This window comes from Antedon bifida, chromosome 4 (assembly GCF_963402885.1).
Source record: "Antedon bifida chromosome 4, ecAntBifi1.1, whole genome shotgun sequence".
In the NCBI taxonomy this organism is placed as follows: Eukaryota; Metazoa; Echinodermata; class Crinoidea; order Comatulida; family Antedonidae; genus Antedon; species Antedon bifida.
In genome coordinates, this window is record NC_136229.1 from 13,598,241 (window position 1) to 13,621,943 (window position 23,703).

At 32.0% G+C, this 23,703-nt stretch overlaps 1 protein-coding gene across 1 annotated transcript in view; it reads left to right on the forward strand.

Moving 5' to 3' along the window:
• The window catches only part of LOC144840156 (centromere protein I-like), a 46,081-nt gene extending 22,769 nt beyond the window's left edge, over positions 1–23,312 (forward strand). The window contains exons 7-16 of the mRNA XM_078695865.1: positions 1,364–1,525; positions 1,850–1,970; positions 3,113–3,198; positions 6,099–6,216; positions 7,891–8,080; positions 8,301–8,454; positions 10,361–10,485; positions 14,996–15,047; positions 21,646–21,864; positions 22,110–23,312. Of these exons, the coding sequence (XP_078551991.1) occupies positions 1,364–1,525; positions 1,850–1,970; positions 3,113–3,198; positions 6,099–6,216; positions 7,891–8,080; positions 8,301–8,454; positions 10,361–10,485; positions 14,996–15,047; positions 21,646–21,864; positions 22,110–22,289 (1,407 nt within the window). The 3' untranslated portion in view covers positions 22,290–23,312. The remainder of the gene's footprint in view (positions 1–1,363; positions 1,526–1,849; positions 1,971–3,112; positions 3,199–6,098; positions 6,217–7,890; positions 8,081–8,300; positions 8,455–10,360; positions 10,486–14,995; positions 15,048–21,645; positions 21,865–22,109) is intronic.
• Positions 23,313–23,703: the final 391 nt, after the last annotated feature.

Sequence of the window (23,703 nt, forward strand, 5' to 3'; positions counted from 1 at the left end):
TGATGAAATTGGAGTACGTTTCAGGCCGCCGCAATTTTAAGCGTTTAAAAAATTGCCATGAGTGCGCAGATTTTTGCATGCGCACTGCGCTTTAAACGTTAATACGCACTCTTTTTGCCCAATTTCTGTTTTACAACCTTTCTTTAATAATATCATCATATTTGATTCACTTTTCAACTCGAAATCGCATTATACGAGCATGTCAAAAGTGGCAGGCTACGCAGTTGTAAGTAAACAAAATGGTGAAAATATACTAAATTTTATAGATTAATATAGATTGTCAGAATGCTAAGGAACACCTATTTTGCATTTCATTTTCTTAAAATGTATGTATCATATGTATGAGTTATTATGAAATTAAGAGAAAAAAAGTTGATTAATTATGACATTCTGTCAAATTCGACATTAACTTTCTTCCTTAAAATGTTCATATACTAAAGTTAAAAGTATATAGTTTGACAGTGCATTATTTTATTTTTTATTTTTAAAGATGTCATTGTAGTAAAAAATTATAATTAATTGCGGTAATAATAATTTATCTGCACCAAAGTGGTTACTGCATAGTAAATACACGAAGGAATCTTTCTTCAACTTCTATTTCTATTCAGGTGTATATATGGCTCGGTGGTCTGTGACAGGTACCAAGATCGAGTCTCACCTTGGGAAACGAAAGAATTTTTTTTTTTATATCCGTAAAATTTTATTTATAAATGAAATCTAGAGAAACTTGTGTCTTTATTATTATGTAACAAGGGTGGTTTATGACATACGTGGAGGGATCTTTGATTTTCTTTGGTTTCTTTTTTCCTAGTTTTGTAATTTCATTGTGGTCTAGTTTTGAATTTTAGCTTTAAGCGATGATATTTTTTATTTACACATATCGCGGATTTGAACTCGAACATACATACAGCATTGATACCAATGGCCACAGCGTTTTACTCACTGAGCCAAACTGTGATTTACGAAAATCATTCTGTTCAAAGGATAGATGTAATTAATTAAAACTTCAATGGCACGATCATTCGATACAGTTGACCAGCTGCCGAGACTAAACACTGTTTTTTCGCTGCCCGGCATGGTATTTGTAGATCCGGCCATGGCGGTACACAACATAGGAGGTTGCGTAGTTTATACAGTGACGTAACATGGTCACTGAATTACTGTTATTTTTGCCTTTTTTAACTGTTTATCCTCAAAATTCAGGAAAGTGACATAGCCTATCATATGCGGTCCCTCAATAAACATCAGTGTGCAAAATGTGAGCATGTACTGTTCAGTGGTTTCGGAGGAGATACATAAAATTATGCGAAAAATTCAGTAGCATTAATATATAGATTGCATTCTTTCTTTAAAAATATTGTAGAAATCTAAACGCAGAAGACAGGAGCTTATTCCACGTCCATCATCGAGCAACTTTGTTGAGGAATCCGGTCTGTACAACTTTATCACTTCTGAATCAAGTAAAGTGCCAGTTAGCCAGATCAAAACATTTCATCAACTACTTATCAATCTGGACAGACTTGAGGTAAATTTGATTTTGAAAAATGTATCTTTTATCAAGACAATATTTCAACACACATGTAATAATTGGTTGTGCATTATAAAAATACAATAAGACAAGATTAAAATATACTAATACCTAATTCATCGTGTGCGGCCCCTGTATAAACATCAGTTTGCAAAATGGTTTCGGAGGAGATACGTAAAATTACGCAAACAATTTAGTAGCATTAATATAGATGATGTCGCAGGAGAATGTTCTAGTTACTATGGAGTGCAAAAGGAACTTATAATAAATGATAACAAGTTGTTGCTTACATTTTAAATGTTCCTATTACTTTCTTCACAGTTACCCAGTCGAGTTGGAGCAGTGTTGCAGTCTCCATTGTTACAGCATGCCATATCCTGTACAAGAGATGAGGAAATTATCCAGAGACTTAGTTTCTGGCTTTATCAAACATTACATGAAGGTATTCCATAATTGACACCCTTTTCTGTATAGCCAACCTTCTTTAAAGACACCTTCCCTACAATTTGTGACGTTTTGTAAAAATAATACATATATTGCCTGCTTAGAGGTGAAATATAAGATTTGACATCTTACAAACATTTGAGATATAGCTGCAATAAAAATAAAGATGCGGATAACCAACTAGATTTGATTTCGGGTTGTCCGCACGACAAACGCCACGTGTACGTCATACGTTGGAATATTGAACACAGAAAAAGATTATGGCATTATGACCTGAAATGAAGAATATGACATGTTGTTAATGCTGAATTCTGTCTATTTTGTGTCATATACTACAGAATATACAGTATACACAGTATAATCTGTATACATATTACATAGAGTGTAGAATAGGTGAAATTACGGTACCCGTCATTTATTCCAATTTTTAACATCAAAATGAAACACGAAGATAGCAATTTCGAAAGGAAATTATCTCAGCAACAACATATTAACATGTAGAAGAAATTAGAATACGTAAAATATAGATATGCGCGTTCTTTTAAATGTGATGAACTATGATGCAAAAGATGAAAATACAAGTTTTTTTATTCAACTGGCCATATGATGACGTCAAAATGAATATCAAAATCGGGGTGAAAATGGAAAACGGATAAGTGGAGATGTGCTCTATTAAATGTGATGAGCTATGACGAAAGATACAAAAATCCTATATTTTATATTCGGGTGGCCATATTGATGCATCATCCGATATCTACAACTCATCAACTTCTAGAATTTGTAATAAAAATAAATTTCACGCTTTACTTTAGAAACTATGACTGTTTCAAAAAAGACTTTTGACGATTTTTTTAGCTTCTTCATCAAAAACACGCCCGAATTGTCTAATTCATAAATATCGGACTGACAAATGGATGCTGTGTTTTATTTTGTTTTATCTACTAATAATAGTAATACAGTAACTTCAATTCAATTGAAGATCACATCTATCATGCAGATAAAGAAATCTGTTTAGTTTATGGAAATGCAAAATTTTCTTTCTAATTTTTTTTTTTTTTTCTTTAAACAACTTTGGATTGATCTTTTTCCATGTGATAGACCAAAATGAAACTTATTTGTGTTCTAACTTTGATTTTGCAGAACTTCTTGACTGTGATGATGCAGGAAACAATCCAAGGGCGGAACATCTTCTACAATTACTTATTAATTTCACAGAATTTTTACAGGTAAAAATGTAGTGTATAGAGAAGACACTATATTGTTATTATAATAAGTATTATTAAGTGCTGTTTATTGATGTGTCACAACACCAAAAGACCAAAAAGAATGATTGAAACAAAAACATGCAAGATTTTTTTAAGTGACTTGAATTGCATTCAGATTACCACTGACGGATGTGAAGTGAAAGCTGTTGTGACATACAATTAAATCACATAGATAAGTTGGTGCAGAACCACAAACAGATATGTAATGTAAATATACATACGTATAAGCTGGCGCTTTCAATTCCCGGCAATAAATTTGCCTTCTGGGAAACAGGCTTAAGTGGTCCTTTTCAATTTGATGCAAGAAGTTTAGAATATTGCACAATCTTTTACGCATCAACCTATATATGTGATTTTGGACATTTAGAAATTGAAAACAAGTTTGTGAAATAAGATCTGTAATCAACAAGTGATCTTAATACTTTTTGTAATGTTTGTTTGAGTTTTAATAAATTGTGTTTAATAATAGCCAATTCTATAATTAACAAAATAAATAGCCACCTTAAATTTTTGTACAGGCAAAATAAAAATCTAGATAAGTTTAAGTAGAAAACTGCTATGTTCCACTTTACTCCAACCGCTCTTCGACTACGCTGCCTCAGCATGGTTTTACAATGTATCACAGCCTCTAAAAAATAAACTTCAAACATCTCAAAATAAAATAGTTAGGTTTATTAATCAATCTAATGTTAGATCTCATGTTGGTCAGTCGGAACTTCATGAATTAAGACTTTTAAATGTGGTAAATAGGGTTAATTTTTTAAGTTTATGCTATGTTTTTAAGATTTTTAACGACACTGCTCCGTCTTACCTAAATGAGCATTTTACACTTCTCAGGGATTTTCATGAGAGGGTGGCCAAAAGTAGCACTATGTGTAACTTTCGTATCCCAATCATTAAAGGATGTGCTAGCAAAACGTTTTATTTTAACGCTATTAAAGCATGGAACAATCTTGCTCTTTATATCACAAAATCGTCGAACATAACCTCTTTTAAACAGACTCTAAAATCATTGTATTTTTTTATTTTTTTAAAAAGCATTTTATACAAATTTTAAATCTTTTAAATATTCGTATTTTACATTTTGGATTTTAAATTTTAATCTATTCTCTTTTTAGTATAAGGAATCTGTGCAATTTGTTTCTCTGTTTCTGGACCCCAATGGAAATAAGTATTCTACTTTTTGGGATATCCTTAACTCGAGTCTGTTGTACTGATTTTTAATTGTTTACATGTTTTCACGCTGCTGCTTTAGCCAGGTACGTCCCAAGAGGACTACTCATTCAGAAGCTAAAGCAAGCAGCAGTTATAGTTATAGAGGCCGACGTTTTTGGTACTTTGTAAACTAGGACGGGTCATACTAAAATTACAAACCCCAATGCACGTCTGGGAGAAGAGATTCTATGAAAAAAATTGTTGATAATACAGTATTATAGATGCATGTAGACAGTAATCTGTAAAATCTTGTTCAATAAATAATGACTTTGTTCTTGCTGTCAACATAGGCCAGTATTATAATAATTCACTGTCAAATAATCAAAACATTATTTCTGGTATTTACAATGAGTCCCATTTGACTGTCAATCTAGATTGATATATATATAATACTGTAATTTGCTGTCAGATAATCATTGAATTATTATCAAAACAGTCCATATACAGTAATAGTAAAGTTTTTGGTTGTAATAGGATACAATTTGTTGACACTTGAAGCATCTAGGCTTGATGAAGTGACTCCCAGACTTGACCTTAGCAATAAAATAAACTAAAGTGACAGAAATTGAGTCTAAAAGTAAAGTAAAGTAATATTATTTAGACATCATTTTTATTTAATAAGCACATCATCTTTTACAGATTCAGTATTTTTTATTTTTCAATTTAAATTGCACAATTATGACATATCAAAGTGTGAATTCTTGTTGTATTTTACTTCAACTACAAAAGTTATTCACTTCTGTAACAAAAAATAATATTTATTCATGTATAAAAACAGAAAAGAAATGTTTAATTATAACCCAAAAACCATTGTCTGACAGACAATTTAAGTATTTTTTGCTTTAAATTACATTTTTTTCAGGTAAATTATTGTTTGGTTAATGTGAAAATAACTATTATGTGACAATAAAATGACACATTAAAAAACAAATTTAAAATAAAAAATATTTTTCAGGGGGACAATATATCTTTAAAACTGTTACGTCAACAAGTGAGCAGCGTTTTTTGTAAGAAATATTTCTTGTTATTGTATGTATCTGTGTTGACTCAGTTAATAAAGAAATCAAACCGGTGTAAACAACATAAAAAATTACTCTGTCGCTGAATGTATTCAGCGTCAAGTCAATCCAGGATGTACCCATGTACTTGTTACAGTCCAGCATATAATGGTTGCTATCCTCATACTATACTATAGTATTTAATTTAAATACAGTGACAAAAATACTGATTTTGTTTTGTTCACTGATTATATGAATAAAATTTATGGTTACTTTTATTACTTTATTTATTTATATTATTTTTCACGAGTAGACCTAGTCTATTTTAATTGCCATTAAAAGAAAATTTTAGGATGTATAATGAGCAAACAGTTAATAGGGTGTCTCTTCATGTTTGAAAGGGCGATATCTTTATTAATCAAGAATATTAACACCAGTTGACTTTTGGCAGTGTAAATACAAGTAACCTGTGCCATTCCCGGGTTACTCAGGTATAAAAACTGATTTAGCGGTGTAAGAGGTGTATTAGTCAATGCAATGCAATTTTTTACTCTTTGTCCCTTAAAAAATAATAGCTAGATTTGTTTTTCAATTTTAAAACAAATACTTATTTCTTACCTAATTTTATTTTAACTGTTTGATTGACAGGAGGATATTCCAGTATCTGAGAGCTTTTTAGTCAAGTATCTGTATGTATGGAATGGTTTGGACTATCGACCATATATTTTACAACTTATTACTAGATTTAGAATACATCCTTTTCAAAGTAAGTAACATTGTCTTATTCTAATTATTTATATAAGGCAACATACATGAAATACAATAATTCAACATTTTGCATGATACATTCTTTTTACTCGGGGTACCCGAGTCTAGGACTTACTCATTTTCGTCTCCTCCTCCATCTGGACACTATTGAGTAAAAAGTGCGATTTATAAAGTAATACTCCTCCCTTATTCGTTGTAGTATTGGGCTGGGATTTGGCATGAATGCACTACAGGGACATGTCCTCAAAGCTATAGAGCCGGATTTTTAAATTTGCTTTTTTTGTTAATTAATTTGTTTAATTAAGACGCCACAATGTGTGACACACACCACAGCGTTATGTTGTTATATGCGGCTTCTTGGCGTAGTGGATATCACGTCTGCTTAACACGCAGAAGGTCCCCGGTTCGAGCCCGGGCGAAACATTTTTTTTTTTTAAACTTTATGGTGAAAAGTAATGTATACGCAATATGATATACAGTATAATACACTGCAGTGTATCTTATTTTTATTATTTGTTTAAATACTTATTTTGTGTAATCGGTAATTATCACTTTTACACATGTTTATTTTGCTTTGTGCTTATTACCATATTTATTTGTAATTTAAATGGATTAAAAAACTTTGTGTAACCCACACTTTTGGTGTAAGAGGTTTCGTGGTGTAGTGGTTATCAAGTCTGCTTAACACGCAGAAGCTCCCCGGTTCAAGCCCGGGCAAAACTTTTTTTTTTCACTTTATGGTGAAAAGTACTGTATACGCAATATGATATACAATATATCTTATTTTTTATTATTTCTTGAAATACTCATTTTGTGTAATCGGTAATTATCACTCACCTGTTTATTTTGCTTTGTGCTTATTACCATATTTTGTAGTGGTTATCAAGTCTGCTTAACACGCAGAAGCTCCCCGGTTCAAGCCCGGGCAAAACTTTTTTTTTTCACTTTATGGTGAAAAGTACTGTATACGCAATATGATATACAATATATCTTATTTTTTATTATTTCTTGAAATACTCATTTTGTGTAATCGGTAATTATCACTCACCTGTTTATTTTGCTTTGTGCTTATTACCATATTTATTTGTAATTTAAATGGATTAAAAAACTTTGTGTAACCCACATTTTTGGTGTAAGAGGTTTCGTAGTGTAGTGGTTATCAAGTCTGCATAACACGCAGAAGGTCCCCGGTTCGAGCCCACCTGGCGAAACCTATTTTTCTTAAACTTAATGGTGAAATATACTGTATACGTAATATGATATAGAGTATATCTCGTTTTATTACTCTGGGTACCAGAGTCTAGGACTCTCTCATCTTTTCCTCTTCTTCTTCCATCCGGACACTATTGAGCAAAAAGTGCGATTTATAAAGTACTACTCCTCCCTTATTCGTTGTAGTATTGAGCTTGGATTTGGTATGAATATACTACAGGGACATGTCCTCAAAGCTAGAGCCGGATTTTTTAATTTCAAACCGGATGCAGCCATGTGCACGTCTCGAAGATGGTACCGTATAGCCGTATTTGGTAGCGAGGTTATTGATGTGTATGTGACGTTACATCCGGTCTTATGACGTCATTACAGCTTCTTTTGCTGTACCCCGAGTATCGCACATTCGTGCTTGTTTTAAAAAATTGTACGTAATTTTTTCTCATTCATTTGACTTTTGTAGAGTTGAACGACCTTGTTCTTGAGCCCCTACGCAAGCTATTCTTTTGTTCATCTGTTTATTTCAAATGTCAGCTAATTTACAGCTTGACAGAGCTACTGAGGCATTATTTGGAAGTAGAATTACCAAAGCACAGAGTTCATAGAAAAGAGAAAACAGGTGATGATGGAGATGCTGCGGATAAAACAAATTGGTATGCTTTAAAACATGCTTTTACTGATTTGCTTTTTATTGGGATCAATAAGCTATATAACATCTGTCAACATGTGACTCAATTTGTTTTACACAATCATTTTTATGTTAGCATTAAGTTGATATGTAATAATTTAAAACGGTTTTGTGTTTTCACTGGTAATTAATACTGCTGCTACTACTACTGTAGTTTATTTTCATAATTTATTTCTTTCTAAAAGTGATTTGATGTTTGAGGAATTGCTAGATCCTGAACTTGCAGTTGACACTATACAACAACTGGTTTCATTTGTAGATAAGATTTGTTGTGTAGGCCTACAACAAGAAAATGAAAATTCACTACTGTTCTATCATGTGCTATCATTTTATGACCTGGTAAGTACCACTGAGTACAAACAATCAATGTTCATGAGTTAAATGTGTAGAATATTTCTTGAGTTGCTGGGTTATTGCAATTCACACTAAGCCCAGACTACTTTTATTCTGTGCATGCCCAAACCTCACATAATTGCCGTCATCTCAAAATGTCAAGATTACTTTTGAAAACCACATATTATATAATACCACATTCAAATTCTAATTAGGTGATCTTAAAAGATAACCTATTGCTATTGTACAAAAGCTTTATTAAAATATCTTTATCATAATAAACCTTAGCCATCTTAAACTTTTCAGCGTAATCAATCAACATTCACAATATCAAATAAATGTACGTTTATGTAGGAATTTGCAATCATTCATTCAAGTTTTAAAATGGTCAAAAGCACTTTCTAATCAAATTAAAGCATGGTTCAGGACATTTTGAGTGTTTAAAAATGTTTTTTCTTTTTTTTTCACACAGCACGCAAGTTTTTGTTCTTTTAAATTTAATTTCTTTCAATTTCATTTTTAAAACTTATTATGGAAGCCAAGAGTTCTAGATATGAATTCATCATTTGTCCACCTGAATTTTAAAAATAGTATTGTCATAGACAATCGCATTCAACAGATTTTGTCACCACTTTTAGTATGTCCTTGCTCAAACAATTATCTTTCATCATGTCTAAGAAGGTATATACCGTATATTTAAATATCCTACAGCTCTTCAGAATTAAAGGTGGCCTTCATGTTTATAATATATGAAATTGTAGACATGAAATTATTTTAAAATGATACCTGTTGAATGTTTTGAAATCCTAACATGGCCTGCATAATTAAACAAGTAGGTTCTTCATCTCTTTCGTATCCACTTTTCTTCATGTTTTTGCTCATACAATTATCTTCTGGAAATGTCATGTTTTATTTTGATGTTATACAAAAAAATTAGAATATTTGTGAGTCCTATAATAATAATAATGATAATATATAAGATTTGTAAAGCGCACATATCAACTAAAGTGCTTAAGGCGCTGTGGACTAGATAATAATAATACATTTATATAGCGCCTTTTCAATAAGCGCATTACATAGCATATCAGAATATGAAACATATATTTAAATAATTATTATACATTGCCTAGCATAAGAATTAAAACAATTTACATTTCATTATTAGTATATCAATAAGCGAGCAAATAATATCTTAGAAGTTCTTTAAAGTGCACACAAGCAATGCGTGTACACTGGACCTACGGTTTATAGTTCTTATCCGAGAAGACTTGTTCTACCACTAGAACCATGGAGCGAGTGAGCCTCGAACGCTTGCCGATATGTTATGGCTGGGTTACGGTTCCACTGTCTTAACCGTCATTCACTCACTGTATATAATAAGTACATACAGTACATACTGTAACACATAATATATACCTAAGTACGTAAGCACTGTTATGCTTCAGGTCATAGGATGGCATACATCAAATTTTCATACATTAAAATTGATTGAATGTCTATAAAATTATCTTTTAAATCAAAGATCACCTCTAATTTGTCAAAGTGACAAATTAAATTTGAATTGAAAATTATATAATGTTTTAATGTTGTGCTTTACTCCATGGTTGTGCTTATAATAAGGAACATTTCAATACCATAAAAACTGATTTGGGGAGGTTAAAAAGTGCTTAGTGGGATGGTTGTTCGCTGATCGCTAGGAATGAAGGAATAGCATTTCCCGCTTCTATGATCGCACACATTATTCACCATTATTAACAAAATTATAAATAATATTTAAAGCTGGCCATGCAATAGAACCATTGATTGGAATTTCTACTGTTACTTTGCACCTTTAAAGTATATACATTATGAATGGTAAATTGGTAGACATTTACCTTCTCATGTCACAGTTTTTATTATTTTTTTTTTGTAGATTTCTGTGATGTTTCGCAACTATTACATGCCTTTTGTTTGTGTACCATCGTTTGGCCTTGTCTACAAAGCTTTGTTGTCAAACAATGCAGTAACATTGTGTAGAATATGCAAGATTATTTGCAAGTAAGGTTTTTTAGGTGATCATTTAGAATAAAATGATCACCTATTGTTATTGTATGAAATCTTTATTTTTGTTTTTATTGTTTCTGTACACTATTTTGTGTAACAATTATCTAAAAAAATAAAGTGTCTATCATCACCAAAATTTCACAATATCTTTCAAATAGTCCTAATAAGCTTTTCAGCGTGATCACTCATCTGTGACATCATTTATACGCCATTTTGTGAAATCACATTATCAATCATATCTCCATAATTCATTATCACATATGAATGAAATTCACTACACGTAAACTTCAGGTGAAGGGTAAAAAAAATAGCAAATAAAAATGCATGCGCACGTAGGGTCATGCACATGAAATCGCGCGTTAAAAATTTAAAAGGCTCAAAATTAAGTTTTAATCAATTTAGAGCATGCATTAGGCCATTTGCATGTTTAAAAAAATTAATACGCAAAAACACGATTTTGCGCACGCGATTCTTAGAAAGCGTAAAAAATGAAAATTGATGTATAAATCACATTCTACTCACAATCCTTAGTACATTAACCGATTTTGAGTCCATTCTGACTTAAAATAACGCTATACGAGCACGTTAAAAATGACAATGCGCACATTAATTTCACAAAAGTTCTGAAAATGGTGAAAAAATAGGTCTTTTTTAAAATGAAAATAACTCTTCAGAATGCAAGATGACCCCCAATTTTGTAACTTATTCGGGAAGCCATTGAGTTGTAGATATGAATTCATGTACACATTTGACGTACAAAATGTTGTGACGTCATCAAATGGCCACTTGAATTTAAAAATTAGGAATTTTTATCTTTTTGTGTAGGTTATCACATTCGATAGAGCGCATCTCCGTTATTTGAGCCCGATTTTCGCTCAAATTTCAGTATGTGCTTGCTAAGTTAATTATCTTTATCATGAGTTGCCACCATTTTCATTATGATGACATCATCACGCGTAAAAACTTGAATAACGTGGGTTGAGTAATTTCACCTTCAGCGTATATTTGAATATCTCACAGCTCTTCAGAATTAAAGGTGACCTTGATTATTGTAATTCATTGTGACAGCTGATGAAATTTAGATATGCATTCACATCAAAATTAAGCCTATCGGATGTTGTGACGTTATGATATGGCCAGTTGAATTTAAAAAGTAGTTTTTTCATCTCTTTCGTCACATTTATAACAATTTTAAAGAGCGCGCATTGCGAATCTACATGCCAACTTTTCTTCCAAACCTTATATTTTTTTGCTCAATTCATTATCTTTCGAAATTGTCATCTTCAAGTTTATTTTGATAACGTCATCATACCAAAAAATTAGAACATGGTGTGAGTCCCTTAATTTCACCTATGCTACACCTATATGGATATACAGTATGCTGTACTATTATATATGACACATAATAGGTACAACTCAGCACTATAAGCGTATATGCATCTTGTCATAGGATGGCGTACATCAACTTTTTACGATCGTATGTTAACGTACATGCATGTTTAGAAAAGTAAAATAAAAATGATCACCTATAATTTGTCAAAGTGACCAATTAAATTCTAGTTTAATTTGTTATTGTATTAAGATTATGGGTCATTCCATGTCAATTCACCCAATGGGTTAAACCCTACTTTCTTCAAATTTGGTTTTTGGGTTATTTTTAGCTAAAAAACCCGAAATTTTTAATTTGAGCGCCATACGACCAACGGGTCGCGCGCTACGCGCCGTTGTTTCTTTGCGATTTTGCGCAAAAACGACGTGGCGGACTATATTTAAATGACCGTATCTCCGTAATGTGGGGACCGATTTTGTTGTGACAGGTATCTTTGGAAAGCTAATTGTTAAAGCTATCCAAATCTTCTATTTACTTTTGAGATAAAACTATTTAAAAGATGTATAACTTATTCTATTCCATTTGACCTAGGATTTGACCTTGTGGGACAAATTTTTTTTAGATGAAATTTTGTGAAAATTAACTCCTACATGATATTTACATAATATAAAAAAATTGGAGATATATTATTTTTTGTTTGCTTTCTAGCTCATTTCAAAGTTGGCTTACTTCAACAATTCTGGTATTTCTATACAGTGTAGATGTATTGTCGACATTATATCACTACCAAATTTACCTCCTAATACTATGGGTGTCACTGACAGATTATTTAAGACTATAACAATGCTTTAATTATATTTTCATGCTCCATACAAAATAATTATTACTTAGGTAAATATCTGTACACCATTTGATTACCCCATGCGGTTAGCCAAGGATGTAACATCAGTTTATGGCACTCTTTTCACACTTTCAAGCAAATTGAATCATTCTTAGTTTGATGATAACTTTGAAAACATTGATTGTTCTTTGCTGTTCATCATTATTTTACATTTTTGTTCATTGTATTTTGTTCACTTATTTCTTCACTCATAATTTGGCTATAATTACATTATAAACGGCATGGGCCGGGGTGACGATACGTGGGTTGGGGCAAGTAGGGTCCAATCATTTCAGAAAAATACCACTTGACCAGGTCCATGCCGTCTAGCTGCCATTTTATGCAATTTTAAAACGTTACTACAATTTAACGTTTTTATTAAAAATGCAATATAACCGCATGCTTTATAGGGCTGTAATTACGTTATAAACGGCATGGACCGGGGTGATGATACATGGGTTGGGGCAAGTAGGGTCCAGTCATTTCAGAAAAATACCACTTGCCCCGGTCCATGCCGTCTAGCTGCCATTTTATGCAATTTTAAAACGTTACTACAATTTATCTTTTTTTAAAATTAAAAATGCAATATAATACGCATGATTTATAGGGCTATAATTACGTTATAAACGGCATGGACCGGGGTGACGATACATTGGTTGGGGCAAGTAGGGGGTCCAGTCATTGCATAAAAATACCACTTGCCCCGGTCCATGCCGTCTAGCTGCCATTTTATGCAATTTTAAAACGTTACTACAATTTATCTTTTTTTAAAATTAAAAATGCAATATAATACGCATGATTTATAGGGCTATAATTACGTTATAAACGGCATGGACCGGGATGACGATACATTGGTTGGGGCACGTAGGGTCCAGTCATTGCATAAAAATACCACTTGCCCCGGTCCATGCCGTCTAGCTGCCATTTTATGCAATTTTAAAACGTTACTACAATTTTACGTTTTTGTAAAAAATGCAATATAACCGCATGATTTATAAGGCTATAATTACGTTATAAACAGCATGGACCGGGGTGACGATACATTGGTTGGGGCAAGTAGGGGGTCCAGTCATTGCATAAAAATACTGGGGCAAGTAGGGTCCAGTCATTGCATAAAAATACCACTTGCCCCGGTCCATGCCGTCTAGCTGCCATTTTATGCAATTTTAAAACGTTATTACAATTTATCTTTTTTTTAAACTAAAAATGCAATATAATACGCATGATTTATAGGGCTATAATTACGTTATAAACGGCATGGACCGGGGTGACGATACATGGGTTGGGGCAAGTAGGGTCCACTCATTTCAGAAAAATACCACTTGCCCCGGTCCATGCCGTTTTATGCAATTTTAAAACGTTACTACAATTTTACGTAATTATAGCCCTATAAATCATGCGGTTATATTAAGTTAAATTGTTTTGTATGAAGCACGAAAATATAATTAAAGCATTGTTATAGTCTTAAATAATCTGACAGTGACACCCATAGTATTAGGAGGTAAATTTGGTAGTGATATAATGTCGACAATACATCTACACTGTATAGAAATACCAGAATTGTTGAAGTAAGCCAACTTTGAAATGAGCTAGAAAGCAAACAAAAAATAATGTATCCAATTTTTTTATATTATGTAAATATCATGTAGGAGATAATTTTCACAAAATTTCATCTAAAAAAAATTTGTCCCACAAGGTCAATTCCTAGGTCAAATGGAATAGAATAAGTTATACATCTTTTAAATAGTTCTGTCTCAAAAGTAAATAGAAGATTTGGATAGCTTTAACAATTAGCTTTCCAAAGATACCTGTCACAACAAAATCGGTCCACACATTACGGAGATACGGTCATTTAAATATAGCCCGCCGCATCGATTTTGCGCAAAATCGCGAAGAAACGACGGCGCGTAGCGCGCGAACCGTTGGTCGTATGGCGGTCAAATTAAAAATTTCTGGTTTTTTGGCTAAAAATAACCCAAAAACCAAATTTGAGCAAATTTGAAGAAAGTAGGGTTTAAAATGTCATTTTTTTTGGGTGATTTGGTATGGAATGACCCTTATAATTAATCAGTGAAAATAAACACAGGCAAAAAGATTCAATGAAATACACTCAAATTTTAAATTAAAACTATTATTACTATTAACTAGTATTCTACAATTATTATTTATGACACTTGATTATGACACTATGTATAGTATTTCATTTCCACATACAAAACAATGTATGTTAGTCTCTAGTTTATTCCTGCATTTTGCAAACTCATTTTAAAATAATTAAATACTATTTGTTTCAGTTACAAAGAAGAATATAATAAGATGAAGAGAGTTGAAGATAGTTCTTTAAAGGTTAGTCGTATGCCACCTTACTCGCATTCACAAATTTGGCTATGAATGAACACGAATTACTGTAGAAAATGTTCAAATTCTTGACACAATCACACAATGGTGGACCATCATAGAGGCATCATGAAGCATCACAATTTCTTGTTCAAAAAATGTTTACTGGTTCATAGCAATAAAATAACCACCAAGGTCTATGTTTGCATCATGTGGCCAACATTTTTTGGCATCACAAAAAAAAGCATGGTGAATTACTCTTTGTCAGTGGAAGAGGAAACATGCGACATAGTTGGGGAGCCAGAAAGGGTTCACCTGCACCCTCTAGCAAACTATGTTAACAATGTTTTTTTGCTTCCTTATATCAATACAAATCAATTTTTTGCTGTTGGGCAAAACAAAATTGGGATGCTTGGTCAGTACAGGGGCCAAAAGGTCAATATGGTCAAAGTTAGGACTGTGCGTACTGGGTATATTTGAATATTTTTGTGCCAAACTACTCAGAAGACCCCTATTTCTATTCACTCTAATGGGAAACTTTTGCCAAAAGTGGACAGAAACCCATTTTCTGACCACTGGTCAAGAAATTGGCTTGCAAAGTATATGTTTATATTTGTTCTAATGTATTAAAAATCATAAAACTGTCAATAAACCCCTAATTTTGACCTTTGACATATAGCCGGCACAAATATTTTTAGCTTGGAGCACACTTTTCATATCTCGGATATGGTCATAGTTGGTGTCAAAATACTCAGAAGATACATATTTCTATTCACTTTAATGGACAACTTGAAAAAAATGGCAGTGAAACTTTATTTTTGAACATTGGTCAAGAAAATAGCCATATCAATATCTCAGCAACCACTAGTCAGAAAGTTATAATTTTAGTCTCAAAATCCTCGCAAAACATATATTTATATTTGCTCTAATACAACAGAAATACACAAAATTTAACCTATATAGCTGGTACAAACATTTTTGCGTGGAGCACACTTACATGTTTAATTTAAAGTGTATAGACTCACATTAGGTTTTAAAATAATGCATGGCCTCTGTCCCTCATCCTTTAATGAGTTTGTGAGATTAAGTGAGAGGTGTGAAGGGTGGTTAATACATTGGAAGGCTAAGACCAATACATTTTTAAATTCATCGTTTGTTATTTTCCCTAGATTATGGGAGAAACTTCCCAATGAAATTAAATAATGTGCTACAATTTCAGACTTTAAAGCCCAACTCACCAAACATTTGATCTCAAAATGTTAAGTTGTAATTGTTTATATTGTTAATTCAATGCAGCTTATTTTTAATTGGTGTATCTCATTATAACTTTGTTTTGTTTTGTTTTGACTTAATTTGTGCTACTTAGTTTTGTTATTTTTGTATTTTATAAGTAATGATGGAGTAAGAGCAGTTTTCTGTTTTTGGTTCATGCGTATTACTTGCTCCTGGCAAGATGAATTGTAAAATGTACTTTTATGAACTTTTGCCGAATAAATAAATATTATTATTATTATTATTATAATAACTAGCGAATGTTGATATCACTCTTTATGAACAAGTGGCAAAAGACATATCATGACCACTGATCAAGAAAATGACCATAGAAATATTTAGCATAGCAACTTCGATAGACTAACCAATTACGATTAATTTGTATGTGTATTAAATTTCAAATACACCGGCTCTGTGGATGATGGTTTTCAGTGGAAGATTTAGCGATTAGGAGGGAATTCTCAACCTCAGCCCCCATTGTGTTGGGATTGAGTAAGGATATTTTGAAAATATGGACCTATAGTTGACCAGATATTAAGTTATGTAAAAATCATTCCAGCTTGGAGTCAATTGTATAAAACCTTAAAAAGATATTTGAATCTGAAATATACAATACAATTCAATGGTAGGGGGAGGGGGGGGGGGGGGTGGGGTTAAGTGAAGGGGTCTTCTGCACCACCTCAGTCCCATCATGGTTAAGGGTAAACATGGACCTTTTAGTTAGTACAATCGTATCAAACTTCTCAATTCTTTAACACGAATGTTGTTGTTTGTACTGTATACTTTTAATTTATGGATAGGGAAAGTCACGCCGTCTCCACACACATAGACTGCCCAAATCATTATGCTATAATACCACATTTAAACTCTTGCAATATTTCACTTTAAAACTATACCCAGTTTCTTTCTTATGAAAATCTAAAGACAAATCAAAGTAAACCGTTACTAGTATGACTATATTATAATAATCCTAAAGGACATTATTGTTATTTACTCATCCTCCTTTTTGTTGGATTTACTAATAATTTAAGAAGAAAATAAATGAATGAACATTGCATAGTAAACCATCATACTACATCAGTGCGCATGTGATTTTAATTAAAACTAGTATCCTAAATATAGGTTTGTGAATAAAGATTACTATGCAACTAATTTACATATTTCTGCTTATTTGTATTAAAAAGATTCAATATAACTAAGTATGTTGCATCAAACAGCTTATTGTAATGAAGGGGAACATTGGAACATCTGAACATAACAAACCTAAGTTCTTTAGAATTAAATTATTAATTTTTAGTTTAATTAAAATCACATATAGGCTACTGAGTAGTATGATGTTTAAGGTTTACTGTGCAAATAATCAACATGGTAAGCTTCTTAATTAGTATTAGTTATAAATTATTATAAGTATAGTGATTCCAACAAAAAGGAGGATGAGTAAATAATTTCCTTTATAACATAATATATAGTCATACTACGGTTACTTTGATTTGTTTTTATTGTTAGATATGGTTTAAAAATATGTAACAGTATACTGTATAGCATTTGTCATTCATTTACCGGAGTTCTTTAAAATTGTTAAACATTGATATAGTTTAGATTGTAATTATAATACTAAATATTAATAATGATCTTGGTGATGAGAGATTTAACTGTGATGTTATTCATTAAAATTAATATAATTATGTATCTACTTAGAGTTCCGATACAAAGTATTCATAGTATATACCATACTCACACAGCAGTCACTGATATTTTGATATTAAGCAAGACAATATTCTATATTATATAAAAAAATGCTTGTACCAGCTATAGGTTAAATGTCAAAATAAGGTGTTTATAATTATATATATTGCCAGTAATTAGAGACTAAAATTATAACTTTCTGACTAGTGGTTGCTGAGATATTGATATGACCATTTTCTTGACGAATAATCAAAAATAAAGTTTCACAGTCATTTTTGGCAAAAGTTGTCCATTAAAATGAATAGAAATATGTATTTTGACACCAACTAAGACCATATCCGCCCAACAATTTCTGAGATATGAAAAGTTTGCTCTAAGCCAAAAAATGTTTGTGCCGGCTATATGTCAAAGGTCAAAATTAGGGGTTTATTGACAGTTTTATGATTTTTATTACATTAGAACAAATATAAACATATACTTTGCAAGTAATTTGAGACCACAATTATCACTTTCTGACTAGGGGTTTCTGTCCACTTTTGGCAAAAGTTTCCCATTGGAGTAAATAGAAATATTCCAATAAACCCAGTAGTTACCAAGTTACGCAAAGTCTTAACATTGACCTTTTGGCCCCTGTACTGACCAAGCATCCCATTTTTTTTTTCGTCCAGCAGCAAAAAATTGATTTGTATTGATATAAGGAAGCAAAAAAACATGTTTGCTAGAGGGTGCAGGTAACCCCTTTCAGGCTCCCCAACTAACGATGGCGATCTCCAGTTGCAATTTTTCTCAGTTGAGTGACTAGTAGGGTAGGAAGAAGGAATTACCTTGCACCCCATAATGTATTTTTTTAATGTACATTTTTGTAATACTGAATATAGGTAATTAACATTTTTTGATGTTCCCTAGACGAAATATTGTCCCATGGAGTCTTTTTGGGGACATTTTGGTGGCCATCTTGGATTGATCAAAATCGTAAATATAGACGGTACTTGACAACGAGTGATCATAGAGATCTGATTTTGATCTTAAATTGTTCAGAATATGCAAATTTCTATGTACTATCAGGGAGTTGTAACAACTCCCTGGTACTATAATGACGATGAAGTGTTGAGGGTCATATCTCGGTAACCCCTGGTCATAAAGAATTTATTTTTATCTTTATATTATTTATATATATATATTTATCTATGCTTTTAAATTGTTCAGAATATGCACATTTCTATGAACTATAATGAAAGGTTTTCGTTCAAAATGGCCAGAAATACCACTTTTGACCTTTGGCCTTGTTTTTACATGAGGGTCATATCTCGGTAACTCCTGGTCATAAATTGTTCAGAATATCCATATTTATATAAGCTTTAATGAAACATATTTTGGCAGGAAATATCACTTGACCTTTGACATTATTGCCTGATTTTCACAATAATTTATACTATTTTTTATTCGTTCTATATCTTGACAACCAGTGTTCATAGAGGTTTGATTTTGGTCTTATATTGTTCAGAATATGCACTTTCCTATGTACTATAATAAAACATTTTCATACAAAATGGCCGGAAATACCACTTTTGACCTTTGACCCTGTTTCCACCTGAGGGTCATCTCGGTAACACCTGGTCATAAAGAATTTATTTTTGTTTTAAATTGTTCAACATATTTCTTTCGACTCTAATGAATATTTATTTACAAAAATGATCATAAATGTTACTATTCTCAGAATTCTCATATAGTAAGAATGTTTCTGTTTTCAAAGTAAAAAAAGATGTACATAAAATAACAACATGCTGAAAAAGGGAAAATCACAGACTTTATAAAAGCCCAAATTCTTTTGAATATTAATGTTGCTATCCACTCTAATGTAATTTATCCCCCAAAACTGACAATAAATGTCATTTTTTACCTTTGACCCTATTTAAATATGATTTACATATAATGCGAGAATTCTTAACAATTCTCAAATTAGAAAAAAGGTAAAACAAAATGGTAAAATGTAAAGTATGGCTAAAATAATAAGCACAAAAAAAAGTGAAAAAACATTTCAATCTTCTATCAACTAAACGCGAAGTTTAGTCGTTATCTCGGGACCATTCTATAGTCACCACCACGTAGGCTTGCTTCATCAACGCTTCTATGAATGGATGACTGGTTGGGAGCAGGAACGCTAGTAGACCAAACCCAGTACCGTTTCTGATTGCGATCATGCGGAAAATTACCTAACGACGAATATCATGGCTGGTTGTTTGCACGGGAAGCAGTGGAAATAAGCAACTTGTTCCAACATTTGGAGGTTTTATTTCAGCTACAGGAAAAAAAACAATCAGAAAGTCAACCATCGACTATTTTAACCCCATAAACCAGCCATTTACTGAGTATTTAGTAATACAGTACGTACGTAAGAAATACTAAAGCGGTCAGAAGATTCTACTAATGAAGTTGGCCAGGAATACGTCCTCAATACATTTGACCTTGTGGTTGTATGAAGGCACTTCCTCTTATTTGGAAATTTCCTGATGTTTACAAGAAGCATGTGGTCACCCCAGGTCCGTTTCACACTGGTATGAACTACATGAGCATGGTGACAGGACAGTGTGTTCATGCGGTCTTATTCTTCCATCTTCCTTCCTTCTTGATCTAGTTGAGAAAACGACCATGGAGTATGAAGATGATGAACAAGAAATTGAATTTGAGCTGGACGATGACTGAACAACTATTGATAAATGGGTTTTAAATGAGTATTTTATGTACACCTACATATATACATAATTTTATTTTGGAAACAGAAAAATGCTTACTATGAGTGGATAGCAACACGTATATTTAAATGAATTTAGGATTTAATAAAGTCTGTAATTTTCCCTTTTTCAGCATGCTGTTATTTTATGTACATCTTTTTAATTTAATTATTACTTTGAAAACATAAAAATTATTACTGTTATTATGAGAATTTTGTGAAAATTGAGGTCCAGGATTAAATGTGACAATAGTAACATTTATGACCATATTGTGAAATAAATATTCATTAGAGTGGATAGAAATATGTATGTTTTGAACAATTTAAGATAAAAATAAATTCTTTATGACCAGGGGTTACTGAGATATGACCCTCAAAACTTGTCATTATAGTACATACTTCCTACTAGACAAAATTACTAAATTACATGATGTAGACTAAAAAAAAACAGTGTTCCTAGTGTGTACAATTACATAACAGTACTGGAAAATATTCTTTTCTTATTTACACAAATAGCTCTTCCTTTATTTTTAATTGTGTGTCCAGTCTTTTTAAAATCACACCAATAATTTAGAATTATAACCTACATAGACATTCCTCCATTACTCTACATTCCTTATGTAAAACAATATTATTTATTTTGAACAAATAGTATATCTCTTCCTGTTTTCCGCAAAAACTTTAAGCCAGTGTGATTGTCGTCATTTAAACCTTAAATTTTACTTTACTTCAAACCACCTTATTTTTGTTGGAAGGATCGTATTGTGTGTGTTTGTGCACTTCTAGACTTGATCCCTGCATTTGCAATGTACTTTATTTTCCTTTATATCATTTTGTATTATAATTATGTTGTCTCAGTCTGAAATAAATGTTTTGTCAATCAGAGAACTGACCAATTAAGTATGTTTATCGTTTCAGGCTAAGCTTAAAGAAGGTATAAAGACTCTGAATCAGTACATAATTGATTTCTCCAATGCACTTTGGAGAAACATGGCATTTGTGGGTAAATCCAAAACTCTTGTGTTTGACATACCCATGAATCTTCTTCAGCAGTCTAATGTAACATCCACCAATATTATCTTCTCTATCCAGCAGCATGTTGCTCTATCTGGGTTCTCATACAAGTTTTTAAAGGAGGTAGGACTTATTATATATTATATTGTTAGTAAAAATAGTTTTTCATTGGATAGTAAGTTGTAGAATTAAAGCTCATCTCTCCCAAAATCGATCTCGGCATTCAAAGGTAAGTGCTAATGTATTCCATGTGTTAACTACTGGACTTCAACAAAACATGCCAGATGAGACCTACACTAGCTAGCCTACCAAATAAAACAGCAAAATATAGACGTAAACTCTGTATTAATTTATCTGATTGTTTTCAGACTCAGGCAATAGAAGATTTCCATCCTATCCAGATTAAGGGTAATACTCGGAATGAATATGTACAGTTTCTTAGCAATGAATGTCTAGATGGCATTGTATTATTCATTAATACATTTATCAAGCGAGGCAGTTCTACAGTTCATGTGAATTCCAGTAATTCAAAGGATGGATCAGGCTGAATTCTTTATAATTATATTTAGTTCGTCATTTAACAAGTATAGATTGGTGATTAAAGAGTTACCTTTATTTGTTTTTGAAACATGATATTGTACCTACTATATATGCATTCATATATAGTAGTTAATAGTTAAATTGATTGTATTGTAATGATACCTTGGATATATTTTCCTGTTTCACAATCCATGTACCCTCATTCTGTTCAGTGTAAAGCTCTGTCTACACTATCAAACTTTTTTTGACAGAAAAAAATGTGATGTGCCCAAATATGGACACGATGTCATACCACTACCATATTTGGGCACATCACACTTTCTTTCTCATCAAGTTTGATAGTGTAGACAGAGCTTTAAAGTTTACTTTTCACTATGCATTGTGGGATATTTGATGACATGTATAAAGAATGTTTCCATTATAATGAAATAAATGTAAATAAATTGTTTTTAACCTTCATGTTGGTATCCTGAAAAAAAAACTGTCGATTCCTTCATCATCACTTTTGTTACTACATGTAATTTTGATGATTGAAACTTTATACTATAGTTACCTTTTATTGTAGCTTTTTGTTGATTTTAATGAAAATTTCCAAGTAGTTAAGCATAATTTTAATAAAGGTTAACCAATTGTGTATTATGTGACATTTTTTAACGGGCGAGTTGACACTCGCAACAAATTTATCTGCAACCAAGGTTCTGTAATGTTTTTGTTATTTTAAAATCACATCAATGTATAGAAGGGTTGGGGCAATAACCATTGTAAATATACATAATGTTTGTATAGACTATGTATTAATATATAATTTGATTTATATATTTTGGTTTTAGTAGATCAGTAGTTTAGACTACAGTCAATAAGTTTGGTGAAATGGTGTAAAAAAGCAATACTATCACTTTATGAATTTAACGTCTCTTTAGATTGAATATCTGTGTATTTATACTCCACAACATCTTACACATTCTAATTTACCCACTTTTTATTGTAATGTAAATAAATCTCTAGACTGAAATGACAAATCATACTTATTTTATTACACAGTACACTAATAATTGCATTGGCAGGCAGGTCCAGGCATGGGGAGGTTCATATCACATGGAACTAAGTTGAAATTGCTCCCTTACGCTAAAAATCTCTTATTTGATACTAAAATAGCAACTTTTAATTAAAATTAGTCGAATTTACAACTTTACACAATTAAAAACCTCATACCCAGCCTGTACTTGGTAGTTATACCGTAGATCATAAAACTTTAGCATTTTGTGAAACTTGAAATCTCTAAGGGTTCCAGAAATTGCATTAATGAAATGTTGCCAGATTTGGCAAACGCAAAAGTTTTCAGCATACTTGACACGAAAGAAGCGTTTTGGATGACAACAGAATTTGGACATTACAAATGGCTTCGAATAATGCCATATGGTG